The sequence below is a fragment of the Oncorhynchus mykiss genome, chromosome 8, assembly GCF_013265735.2.
Source record: "Oncorhynchus mykiss isolate Arlee chromosome 8, USDA_OmykA_1.1, whole genome shotgun sequence".
Lineage (NCBI taxonomy): Eukaryota > Metazoa > Chordata > Actinopteri > Salmoniformes > Salmonidae > Oncorhynchus > Oncorhynchus mykiss.
Window position 1 is genome coordinate 47,368,955 of NC_048572.1, and position 12,476 is coordinate 47,381,430.

The 12,476-nt window shown below is 42.9% G+C and overlaps 1 protein-coding gene across 3 annotated transcripts in view; it reads left to right on the forward strand.

Moving 5' to 3' along the window:
- ccr9a (C-C chemokine receptor type 9-like) overlaps nucleotides 1-12,020 on the forward strand; it is a 33,474-nt gene extending 21,454 nt beyond the window's left edge. For 2 of the 3 annotated variants that reach the window (XM_036984527.1, XM_036984526.1), the window contains 2 exons: nucleotides 9,596-9,640; nucleotides 9,906-12,020. In XM_036984527.1, coding sequence (XP_036840422.1) covers nucleotides 9,596-9,640; nucleotides 9,906-10,967 — 1,107 coding nt within the window. In that variant the 3' untranslated portion in view covers nucleotides 10,968-12,020. 3 annotated transcript variants of the gene reach the window in all.
- The last annotated feature ends 456 nt before the right edge of the window (nucleotides 12,021-12,476 follow it).

Genomic DNA, 12,476 nt, shown 5'->3' on the forward strand with positions numbered 1-12,476 from the left:
GCATGGAAAATGTAGAAGACATTAAATAATACATTTTCTTTCATTCACACCAACTAACACAGTTGAAGTCGGAAGTTTACATATACTTAGGTTGGAGTCATTAAAAGTCGTTTTTCAACCACTCCACAAATGTATTATTAACAAACTATAGTTTTGGCAAGTCGGTTAGGACATCTACTTTGTGCATGACACGAGTCATTTTTCCAACAATTGTTTACAGACAGATTATTTCACTTATAATTCACTGTATCACAATTACAGTGGGCTAGAAGTTAACATACACTAAGTTGACTGTGCCTTTAAAAGGCTTGGAAAATTCCAGAAAATGATGTCATGGCTCTAGAAGCTTCTGATAAGCTAATTGACATCAATTGAGTCAATTGGAAGTGTTCCTGTGGATGTATTTCAAGGCCTACCTTCAATCTCAGTGCCTCTTTGCTTAACATCATGGGAAAATCAAAATAAATCAGAAAAAACCTGTAGTAATTGTAGACCTCCACAAGTCTGGTTCATCCTTGGGAGCATTTTCAAAACTTCTGAAAGTACCACATTCATCTGTATAAACAATAGTACGCAAGTTTTAACATCATGGGACCACGCAGCCATCATACCACTCAGGAAGGAGACGCGTTCTGTCTCCTAGAGACAGACCAACAGACCAACAGCAAAGGCCCTTGTGAAGATGCTGGAGTAAACAGGTACAAAAGTATCTATATCCACAGTAAAATGAGTCCTATATCGACATAGCCTGAGAGGCCACTCGGCAAGGAAGAAGCCACTGCTCCAAAACCGCCATAAAAAAGCCAGACTACAGTTTGCAACTGCAAATGGGGACAAAGATTGTACTTCTTGGAGAAATGTCCTCTGTTCTGATGAAACAAAAATATAACTGTTTGGCCATAATGACCATCGTTATGTTTGGAGGAAAGGGCTTGCAAGTCAAAGAATACCATCCCAACCATGAAGCACGGGGGTGGCAGCATCATGTTGGGGGATGCTTTGCTGCAGGAGGGACTGGTGCACTTCACAAAATAGATGGCATCATGAGGGCGAAAATTTCTGTGGATATATTGAGGCAACATCTCAAGACAACCAGTCAGTCAACTTAAAGCTTGGTCGCAAATGGGTCTTCCAAATGGACAATGACCCCAAGCATACTTCTATAGTTGTGGCAAAATGGCTTAATGACAAGAAAGTAAAAGTATTGGAGTGGCCATCACAAAGCCTTGACCCCAATCCTATGGAAAATTTGTGGGCAGAACTGAAAAAGCGTGTGCGAGCAAGGAGGCCTACAAACCTGACCCAGTTACACCAGCTCTGTCAGGAGGAATGGGCCAAAATTCACCCAACTTATTGTGGGAAGCTTGTGGGAGGCTACCCGAAACCCACTGGGAATGTGATGAAAGAAATAAAAGCTGAAATAAATCATTCTCTCAACTATTATTCTGACATTTCACATTCTTAAAACTTTTTCGGGATAGGGGGCAGTATTTTCACTTTTGGATAAATAGCGTGCCCAAATTCAACTGCCTGCTACTTATCCCCAGAATATAAGATACGCATATTATTATTAGATTTGGATAGAAAACACTCTGAAGTATCTACAACTGTTTGAATCATGTCTGTGAGTATAACATAACTTATGTAGCAGGCAAAACACAGAGGACAAACCATTCAGATATATTTTTTGAGGTGTCTTTTCAATGGGTTTTCATTGGGAAACCATTTTTAAGGGACTTGTTTGCAGGTCCTACCGCTTCCACTGGATGTCACCAGTCTTTAGAAATTGGTTGAGGTTTTTCCTTTGTGTAATGAAGAAGTACGGCCATCTTGAATGAGAGTCACTTGAAGTGGACTGTTTGAGAGAGGCGCATGACCAGAAAAGTTGCATCAGTTTGTTTTCTTTTTGTATTGAACACAGATCATCCCGTCTTCAATTTGATCGATTATTAACGTTTAAAAATAACTAAAGTTGGATTACAAAAATAGTTTGAAATGTTTTGGCAAAGTTTACAGGTAACTTTTGAGATATTTTGTAGTGACGTTGCGCAAGTTGGAAGCTGTGTTTTTCTGGATCAAACGCACCAAATAAATTGACATTTTGGATATATATCGACGGAATTAATCGAACAAAAGGACCATTTGTGATGTTTATGGGACATATTGGAGTGCCAACAAAAGAAGCTTGTCAAAGTTAAGGCATGAATTATATTTTATTTCTGCGTTTTGTGTAGCGCCTGCAGGGTTGAAATATGCTTCTCTCTTTGTTTACTTTTGTGCTATCATCAGATAATAGCATCTTATGCTTTTGCCAAAAAAACATTTTGAAATCTGACATGTTGGCTGGATTCACGAGTGTAGCTTTAATTTGGCATCTTACATGTGTGATTTAATGAAAGTTCGATTTTTATAGTATTTTATTTGAATTTGGCGCTCTGCATTTTCCCTGGCTATTGGCTAACCCTATCCCTAACCCTAACCCTATTGGCTATCCCAGAGAGGTTTTAAAATAAAGTGGTGATCCTAACTAACCTAAGACAAGGAATTTTTACTTGGATGAAATGTCAGGAATTGTGAAAACCTGAGTTTAAATGTAGTTGTCTAAACTTCCGACTTTAATTGTAACTCTTGTGATTGCCTGCCATATCAACAGAGTTGACTGGGATTTGTTAGTGTAGCTCATACTGTTTTTACTGTCTACTGTTTTTGTTTGTATCACAAAATAAAATACAAAACATACATAAAAACATTCATATTTGATAAGGTACATACATAAGGTACATACTAGTTGAAGGTGTCCCCTGGGGGTCAGTGGGAGGCGAAGGGGAAGTACTCTCGGGTGAACATGAAGATGTTGCTCGGTTTTCGTAGTAACAGGAACTGCAAAATGTCAGCCATCATGGCGTGGGGCTCAGGGTGCTGCCGCAGGTATGAGGCCTGCTCCGCCTTCAAATCCTCCTGTCAGGTCATGTTGGAAACTTGGGGGTTAGTGGTTTAAGAGTAAGGGGCTAGAGTGAGAGTAGGTGGTAAGGGGTAGAGTGTAGGGAAAGACTAATATGTCACCTTTCTGTCCAGGAACTAGTACATCTGCATGTCCTCCTCCCACACCAGACACTTCTTCTCAAACACTGACATATCATCCCACACAAACATGTAAATAGGGGAACAATCCTAAAAGTGTGTGTGTGTATCTGTGTTTGTTTGGGGCGGGAGCAGCAAGAGCCTCATGTTGATGGGGGAGCCCACCTGCACTCGGCTGGCAAGGTGCCTAAACAGGAACAGGATATGACATCACACAGGGAGAAAGAGATGGCAGGAGTAGTGGTGCCCTGAATGTCCCTGGTTTCTCTGGTTACTGTAAAAGCACGTTGTGACTACTGCTGGTGTAAAAGAGGCCTTATTAATTTGATTGATTGTAGAAGTGATGTCCTCTTAACCATCAGGTAGGAAGTAGCCGTGGCTGGGGTGTCCTCCACTGAGTACACCGTCCTCTTCACCCTAAACACCTCCACTCCCACCGTCTGCTGTCTGCACCCCAACTCCTTCTGACTACAGATAGACCGCACATAAACCACACAGCATAGACTTAAACAACTGACATACACATGCAACCACACACAGACACACTCACATTTGTGGAGGTTGAGATGTGTGTGTCCTGGTCAAAGGATCTAGAAGGTTATGTTTCCAGGACGTTCATCCTAAAAGGGAGCAGGTTAGAACCCTCACACACTAACCCCTCCAGAGAGGACAGAGGGTAAGACACAGTCTGCCTCAGTCTGGCTTCTCACCCCGCCCTGCCCCCCTCCCCCACACACACATACACACAGTCTTATTCACTTTACCTTCACCCTTCACCATAAGTTCTACATAACACTAAAAAATAGCATGCCAGATGTTTTAAACAGTTATGTTTGTGTCAGCTTATGGCATCTGGCTTTATAGTGTCGGGGCAAAAGCTGTTGTCTAACTAAGCTATCGGTTAGCAATATGCCTCGTCAGTTTGCTGGTGTAAACACTGATTTGTGTCATTACAGTGGTTATAGGCTTTATTATCATTATAAGCAGTCCCTTATGATGAAGAGTTCAAGCAAAGTTTTAAAATGTATCTTTTTACAGTGTAGGACACACACACACTTCTGTCTAATTTCCATAAAGTTATACTGCTTTTCCCGTCCACGTTTGTGTTTCTCAATATGTCTTCTCTCAAATGATGTGCAGATGCACTTGATATGACAGGTGAAATATCACTAGTTGCTAATTAACACAGTACAGCGGCCTAAAAGTCGAGTCAAGGCAAGCATGAAAGTGTCGACTTTCCATATTCTGCCGGGGGCATCCAGGGATGGGATGTTATTACTGGACTAGACATTTTGAAATTAATGTTCATACACTTTTAGAACCTAAAATAACCTGAACTCTTAGAACCTCCTATCTACAACCTAAATGGGTTATTCAGCTGTCCCCATAGGAGAACCCTTTGAAGAACCATTTTGGGTTCCATGTAGAATGGCAATGGAGGGGATGGCTGCTGTTTTACTGGCTCCTAACCAATTGTGCTATTTTGTGTGGTTTTTTTTCGCATTGTTTGTAACTTATTTTGTACATAATGTTGATGCTAATGTCTATGACCAAAAATAATTTCTGGATATCAGAACAGCGATTACTCACCCTGAACTGGATGAAGATTTTTTCTTCAATGAGTCTGACGCAAAGGATATAATGTTGCTCCCGGACAAGGCCCAAATCGCCATCATTTGCTTGAAGAAAAGAAGGAGATACAGAGGTCGCAGATCAGGTTGCCTTGTGAGAATTAGTCGGCGAGTGGGTAACCCGCCTCTACCATCCGTTCTACTGGCCAACGCGCAATCGCTGGAGAATAAACTGGATGAGCTCCGTTCGAGACTATCCTACCAACGGGACATTAAAACTGTAATTTCTCATGCTTCACCGAGTCGTGGCTGAATGACAACATGGATAATATACAGTTGGCTGGGTTTTCCGTGCATCGCATGAAGGAACAGCTACGTCTGGTAAGACGTAGCTGTGTGTCTATTTGTCAATAATAGCTGGTGCTCAATATCTAATATTAAGGTAGGATTGAGGTATTGCTTGCCTGAGTACCTCATGATAAGATGTAGACCACACTATCTACCAAGAGAGTTCATCTATATTTTTCGTAGCCATCTATTTACCACCACAAACTGACGCTGACACTAAGACTGCACTCAAGCTGTTTAAGGTCATAAGCAAACAAGAAAATGCTCATCCAGAAGCAGCGCCCATAGTGGCCTGGGACTTTAATGCAGGCAAACTAAAATCCTTTTGATATAATTTCTACCATCATGTCATAGGCTTTATGTCACTTGTGCAACCAGAGGGGAAAAACTCTAGACCACCTTTACTCCACATAGAGATGCATACCAAGCTCTTCCTCGCCCTCCATTTGGCAAATCTGACCATAATTCTATCCTCCTGAATCCTGCTTACAAGCTAAAACTACAGCAGGAAGTACCAGTGACTCTCTCACTGGTGTCCGCATCAGATGATGCTACACTACAGGACTGTTTTGCTAGCACAAACTGGAATATGTTCCGGGATTCATCCAATGGCATTGAGGAGTATACCACCTCAGTCACCGGCTCTGATGCTAGTCGGATGTGGTAGGGTTTGTAAACTATATGGACTACAAAGGGAAATCCAGCCATGAGCGATGGGATGTGAGCGATGTGATGTGAGCTTACCAGACAAGCTAAATTCCTTTTATGCTCGCTTTGAGGCAAGCAACACTGAAGCATGCATGATGAGAGTACCAGCTGTTCTGGATGACTGTGTGATCATCCACTCTGTAGCCGATGTGAGCAAGACCTTTAAACAGGTCAACATTCACAAGGCCGTGGGGCCAGATGGATTACCAGGATGTGTACTCAAATCCTGCGTGGACCAACTGGCAAGTGTCTTCACTGACATTTTGAACCTCTCCCTGTCCAAGTATGTCCTACATGTTTCAAGCAGACCACCATAGTCCTTGTGCCAAAGAAAGCAAAGGTAGCCTGGCTAAATGACTACCGACCCGTAGCACTCATGTCCGTAGCCATGAAGTTTGAAAGGCTGGTCATGACTCACATCAACCTCATCATCCCGGAAACCCTAGACCCACTCCAATTTGCATACCACCCCAACAGATCCACAGATGACGCAATCTCAATCGCACTCCACATTGCTCTTTCCCATCTGGACAAAAGGAACACCTATGTGATCATGCTGTTCATTGACTACAGCTCAGCGTCCAACACCATAGTGCCCACAAAGCTCATTACCAAGCTAAGGACCCTGAGACTATACACCTCCCTGTGCAACTGGATCCTGGACTTCCCAATGGGCAGCCCCCCAGGTGGTAAGGGTAGGCAATAACACATCTGCTACGCGGATCCTCAATAAGGGGGCCCCTCAGGGGTGCATGCTTAGTCCTCTCCTGTACTCCTTGTTCACCCACGACTGTGTGGACAAGCACGACTCCAACACCCTCATTAAGTTTGCTGACAACACAATAGTGGTAGGCCTGATCACCGACAATGATGAGACAGCCTATAGGGAGGAGGTCAGTGAACTGGCAGTGTGGTGCCAGGACAACAACCTCTCCCTCAGCTTGAACAAGACAAAGGAGATGATCGTGGACAACAGAAAAAGGAGGTCAGAAGATGCCCCCATTCACATTGATGGGGCTGTAGTGAAGCAGGTCGAGAGTTTCAAGTTCCTTGGTGTCCATATCACCAACAAACTATCATGGTCCAAACACACAAAGAAAGTTGTGAAGATGGCAAGACAACACCTTTTCCCCCATAGGAGTCCCCAGATCCTCAAAGTTTCTACAGCTGCACCATCGAGAGCATCCTGAATGGTTGCATCACCACCTGGTATGGCAACTGCTTGGCATCTGACTGTAAGGCACTACAGAGGGTAGTGCGTACAGTCCAGTACAACACTGGTGCCAAGCGTTTTGCCATCCAGGACCTATATATGTGTCAGAGGAAGGCCCAAAAAATGGTCAAAGACTCCAGTCGCCCAAGTCATAGGCTGTTTTCTCTGCTACCGCACGGCAAGCGCTACCAGAGCACCTTAACAACTTCTACCCCCAAGCCATAATACCGCTGTACAATTAATCAAATGGCCACCCGGACTATTTGCATTGTCCCCCCCACCCTTTAAAAAAAAACTGCTGTTATTCACTGTTATTATCTATGCATAGTCATTTACAAATTACCTCGACTAATCTGTACCCCTGCCGCACATTGACTCTGTAGCGGTCCTCCCTGTATATAACCTCTTGTCTTTTTTTTAACTTTAGATAATTTAGTAAAAATGTTATAAATGTTCTTAACTCTATTTTCTAAAATCTTCACTGTTGGTTAAGGGCTTGTAAGTAAGCATTTCACGGTAAGGTCTACACCCGTTGTATTCTGCATTTCACGGTAAGGTCTACACCCGTTGTATTCAGCATTTCACAGTAAGGCTGTATTTGGCGCAGGGTAGCCTAGTGGTTAGGGCGTTGGACTAGTAACCGGAAGGTTGCAAGTTCAAACCCCCGAGCTGACAAGGTCGTTCTGCCCCTGAACAGGTAGTTAACCCACTGTTCCTAGGCCGTCATTGAAATTAAGAATTTGTTCTTAACTGACTTGCCTAGTTAAATAAAAAAAAAAGTGACATACTGTATATACATTTGATTTGATGTAGAATCCTTTCCACAGAACCAAAAATAGTTCTGTGTGTACAGCTGAATAACCCTTTTGGAACCCTTTTTTCTAAGAGTGTAAACCCTATCTATCTACATTACAACATTTGAAACATTTTCAAAACTTAATACCAACACATGTCATAACGGTTTTGGACCATGCATACAATGCAAATGTTGCGTTGTCTTGTCTTCAATTCATCTGATTGCTTACGACTCAATCTTCATATGATAGCATGCCTGACACTGTGTCGCTCTTGAACAGTGGGTGTTATGCAGAGTAAAAAAACAAAGGTACAATCACACTTTGAGCTGTTTTTAACTTGGCGGCATTTGTTTTGAGTGTATCACCTTACTTATCTGCTCCAGTGTCAACCCGGCACCTCTACTTACCAAGCCAATGTTTGACAAGTAGAGACAGACTAAAATCTACATAAATATAAGATATAATAACATACTGTATATAATTAGGATTTAAGCAATAGAACAATAGGTTTCTACCCCCACCCATGTTGCAGCCTTATGTTACAGTGTTGGTTTTCATCCTTCCCTCTAATCAGGGACCGATTCAGCCCCCGCGACACCAGGTTAGTGGACTCGCTAGCCAAGGTGAGTGGACCATCTCCTCAATCAATTACAGTAATATTAGGAAATGGTAACCACAAAATTACGCCATGGTGCCTGAAGTAACAACCTAAGTAAATTTGTGCAGTATAGGCCTTCACTCCTAAGAGGAGGGAAGAGGATAATTATGTGTGTGGTGAGTGTGTGTGTATATGTGTGGGTGCCCTCAGCAAAAATCATAATGCATAATGCATATGCTTAATCTACAGTCAAGAAGTCTAAAACACATTGTCACATTGGAGATTTCAAAGCGAAATCTCTGAACCAAAATCGAAATAAGTACACCACGGAACAATTTACTGTAAATTGGTATGTGAACAAACGTGTCTTGAAAGCATTCATAGGGCAGAAGACAATTCTGCTGAGAATCGAAAAAGTAATTTCCTATGACTCATCCATTGTATACAGGACAGGTACATTCACAATGTCATAAATGACTAATAACCCTGAGAAGTTTAAAAAAGTATTTATGCATGCTGCAGGTTTGCACTGGCAAGAGGGGCAAAACACCCAAATTAATACTATAGAATATCACTCTGTTTTGCATACTGATTTCACGCACGTCACTTGTGGTTCAACTAAATTCTTCAAAAGCCTCTGCAGAACAACAGACTGTTACCAGACAGTTCCCTAAAGCAACTTAGCGATAAGGAAGCGACCAACAAGCATTTTGATTTCAAGCGCCTGATTGACATCTCACTCACAATAGCAGAGAACGACAGTAAGTCAAATTGTCTGAAAAGCTGGTCTCATGTAGTGTTCTATCAATAACGCCATGTTTTACTATAAAGTAAGCACTTTATGGTGTTGTAGTATTTTTGTCTGACTTTGTTTCTTTACATCATGCTCAGAAATAGATTAGCCACAGACAGGATGTATGTTTGATATTTAGACACTTCACCATCCTTCATTTATTTCTAAATGATGTGCAATCAAAATGATCAAAACGCTAAGCGAGGACATTTCTAAATGTCATGACACATTGTTTTGTGATATTTCCGTCAGATTGACTGAAATGGTAAAACAAGGAGGATGTGTTCTTGCCTAACAATGTGCAATGATACGCAAGTCTAGAGAAAATATAGAATTTGTGAAGCATTGACTATCTACAAGCAGAAGACTGTGAGAAATGGAGCAAACATTACTATATAGGCCTGCCAATATTACACAATGACATATGTTGAATAGCTGTGCATTATTTTCCTGACTACGTTGTTTTGCTCTTCCTTCTCTTTTTAGATGCCAATTATAGGTGACTTGGTGACTTCACCAATGGCTTCAGAGGTAAACAACTTATATATTGGTTACTACTGTGTAAAAGATTGTGTGTTATATTTGTATGAAAAAGCATTTTTTTTCACATCAAATTTGTATTATTTTAATTCATAACTGTTTCAAGTGATCAATTACATACGTTTTTTTTTGTCGCTCTTATGAAATAAAATATTGGAGACCCCTGGTCTATACTGTGTTTTGAGCTCGTATCATTTACTTGCACAATTGGTCCACATGTCCAACAAGCTACAGTATGCTTTCCTCTCATTCACAGGTGTATGACTATGACTCCAGCTTCACCCCCACGGCTGGTGAGGACGATCTGGAAGACTTTATGTGCGACAAATCTCCCGTCAGGGCATTCCGAGGCCAGTACGAACCCCCTCTCTACTGGACCATCATCATCCTGGGCGGCCTGGGCAACCTGACCGTGGTTTGGATCTACCTGCACTTCCGCCAGCGTCTCAAGACCATGACCGATGTCTACCTGTTGAACCTAGCTGTGGCCGACCTCTTCTTCCTGGGCACTCTGCCCCTCTGGGCCGTGGAGGCCACCCAGGGATGGAACTTCAGCTCGGGTCTCTGCAAGGTCACCTCAGCCCTCTACAAGATCAACTTCTTCAGCAGCATGCTGCTGCTCACCTGCATCAGCGTTGATCGCTACGTGGTCATCGTCCAGACCACCATGGCCCAGAACTCCAAGAGACAGCGCCTGAGCTGCAGCAAATTGGTGTGCGCCTGCGTCTGGCTACTGGCCGTGGCTTTGGCCCTGCCTGAGTTCATGTTCGCCAATGTCAAGAATCTGGAGGGCCGGGGCTACTGCACCATGGTCTACTGGAGTAACCAGGACAACCGCACCAAGATCATGGTCCTGGGGCTTCAGATCTGCATGGGCTTCTGCCTGCCCCTGCTGGTCATGGTGTTCTGCTACGCCGGCATCATCCGCACCCTGCTCAAAACCCGCAGCTTCCAGAAACACAAGGCGTTGCGCGTGATCCTGGTGGTGGTGGCTGTGTTTGTCCTCTCCCAGTTGCCGTACAACAGCGTGCTGGTGATGGAGGCCACCCAGGCGGCCAACAGCACTCAGACAGACTGCAGTGCGGCAAAGCGGTTCAATGTGGTCAGCCAGGTGCTGAAGAGCCTGGCTTACACGCACGCCTGCCTCAATCCCTTCCTGTATGTGTTTGTGGGCGTACGCTTCCGCAGAGACATCCTCAAGCTTCTCCGCATCTACCACTGCTGGCCGGCCAAGGGGAAACTCCGCAAGATCCAGGGAGGCCCCGGGCGCTCCTCAGTTATGTCAGACACGGACACCACACAAGCACTCTCGCTTTGAAGGCACGGTCATAGTACAACCTTTCACTTGCGACCAGAAGTCCCTCATAATAATTGAGGTCTGTACAAACTTGTTTGCATACATGCTCTCTATTCCATGATGCAGAGGTTGTAATGTTTTTTCCCCCCCGGTTGCCCACTCTTGCATTAGACTTTTATCTTCTTTGGTTATCCGACCATTGCTGAGGCTGAGGCAGTGACATGGGGAAGGAAGAGGTCCCTTTCTGAGAGCTGGGGGAATGTCGACAAAGACGTCTTGGGTACATTGCTAGAAGCGTTGGTTATGATGAGACTCTTCTTTGGCTGGTCCAAAGACCTTCTCATTTTTCCTAGTGACTTCTCAATTTTGCTGGATGGACATTCACAGTCTGGTTGGGGGTTTGTGTTTCACGATGCCAGGGATTGGAAAGAGCTAACCATGACAACATTTGTCCTGTACTGGTCTAATGCATTTGCAGTGGTCTATAATGTTCTGCCAATTCAGCCATGTTGTTTTCGTGTCTTTTTTTTGTGCATTTGTTCAGAAAGCAGAGAGATGGGAAAGAGAAGACACCTCTTTTCTTTGCAATGATGGATTTTGTGACAGCATGGGCAGCGCCATTGTGGACTATCTCCATTTTAAAGTTTATTAGCAGTTTGTAAACAAACGGAAAAGGTCCATACCATCCCCTACTGTGCTGGATTGTGTATAGTCTGAAAACGTGTAACGCTCTGCCGCTTTTTTGGCAAGTGTACCCTCTATCCATCTCTATGTTATGGATATTATTTGTATCAATTTCTTTGTCAGGAGCATATCAATAAACTTATACATTCTTTGAAATACTTTCTAAGTAGGAAATACCATATTTGTGATGAGTATGTTAAGCATTCACAGTGAGAGTGAAATTGTCATAAACAAAAAGTTGTATAAAATGCCTATGATGCCTATGATGTTCACAATGACAATTCTCAACATAATCATTGTAAATATACCCATGTCTTTAAAACAATTTAGGTCACTGTTATTGTGTCTCAAATGTGCATTAAGAAATAAACATCTACAGTCCCTCACAAATGCACAAATACATGGAGTCATGCACAGACACAATTCCCACCAACAAATTGTTTTGTTGCTGTCAAAAAGTATTACACAACTCTTATCTGTTTGCAAAGCTTAACGGCCCATACAGGGCTACATAGCAGAAGGGGCTGGTGCTGGAGGCATACTCATGTGGTAGTTCATTGACTCCATCTAGTGGCCAAATAGGGAAGCAGCAGCCTGGTTTCCCAACAGACTTGTCTAATACATGTATGCACAAACTTTTCCCTCCCCAGGATTTATTTCCTATGAGATGAAGAAAAACACATGTTGCTCAAAATGAGTCAATAAGTCATAGCTTGATTGAGCCAAATGTCTTTTGGATAATTGATAAAATTATCAAAATGATTTCATACCCAAAACTGTGCTTGGTTTTCCATCTAAAGGAGTGACCTATCAACAATCAATCCCATTCTCTCAGCCTGCTGTACT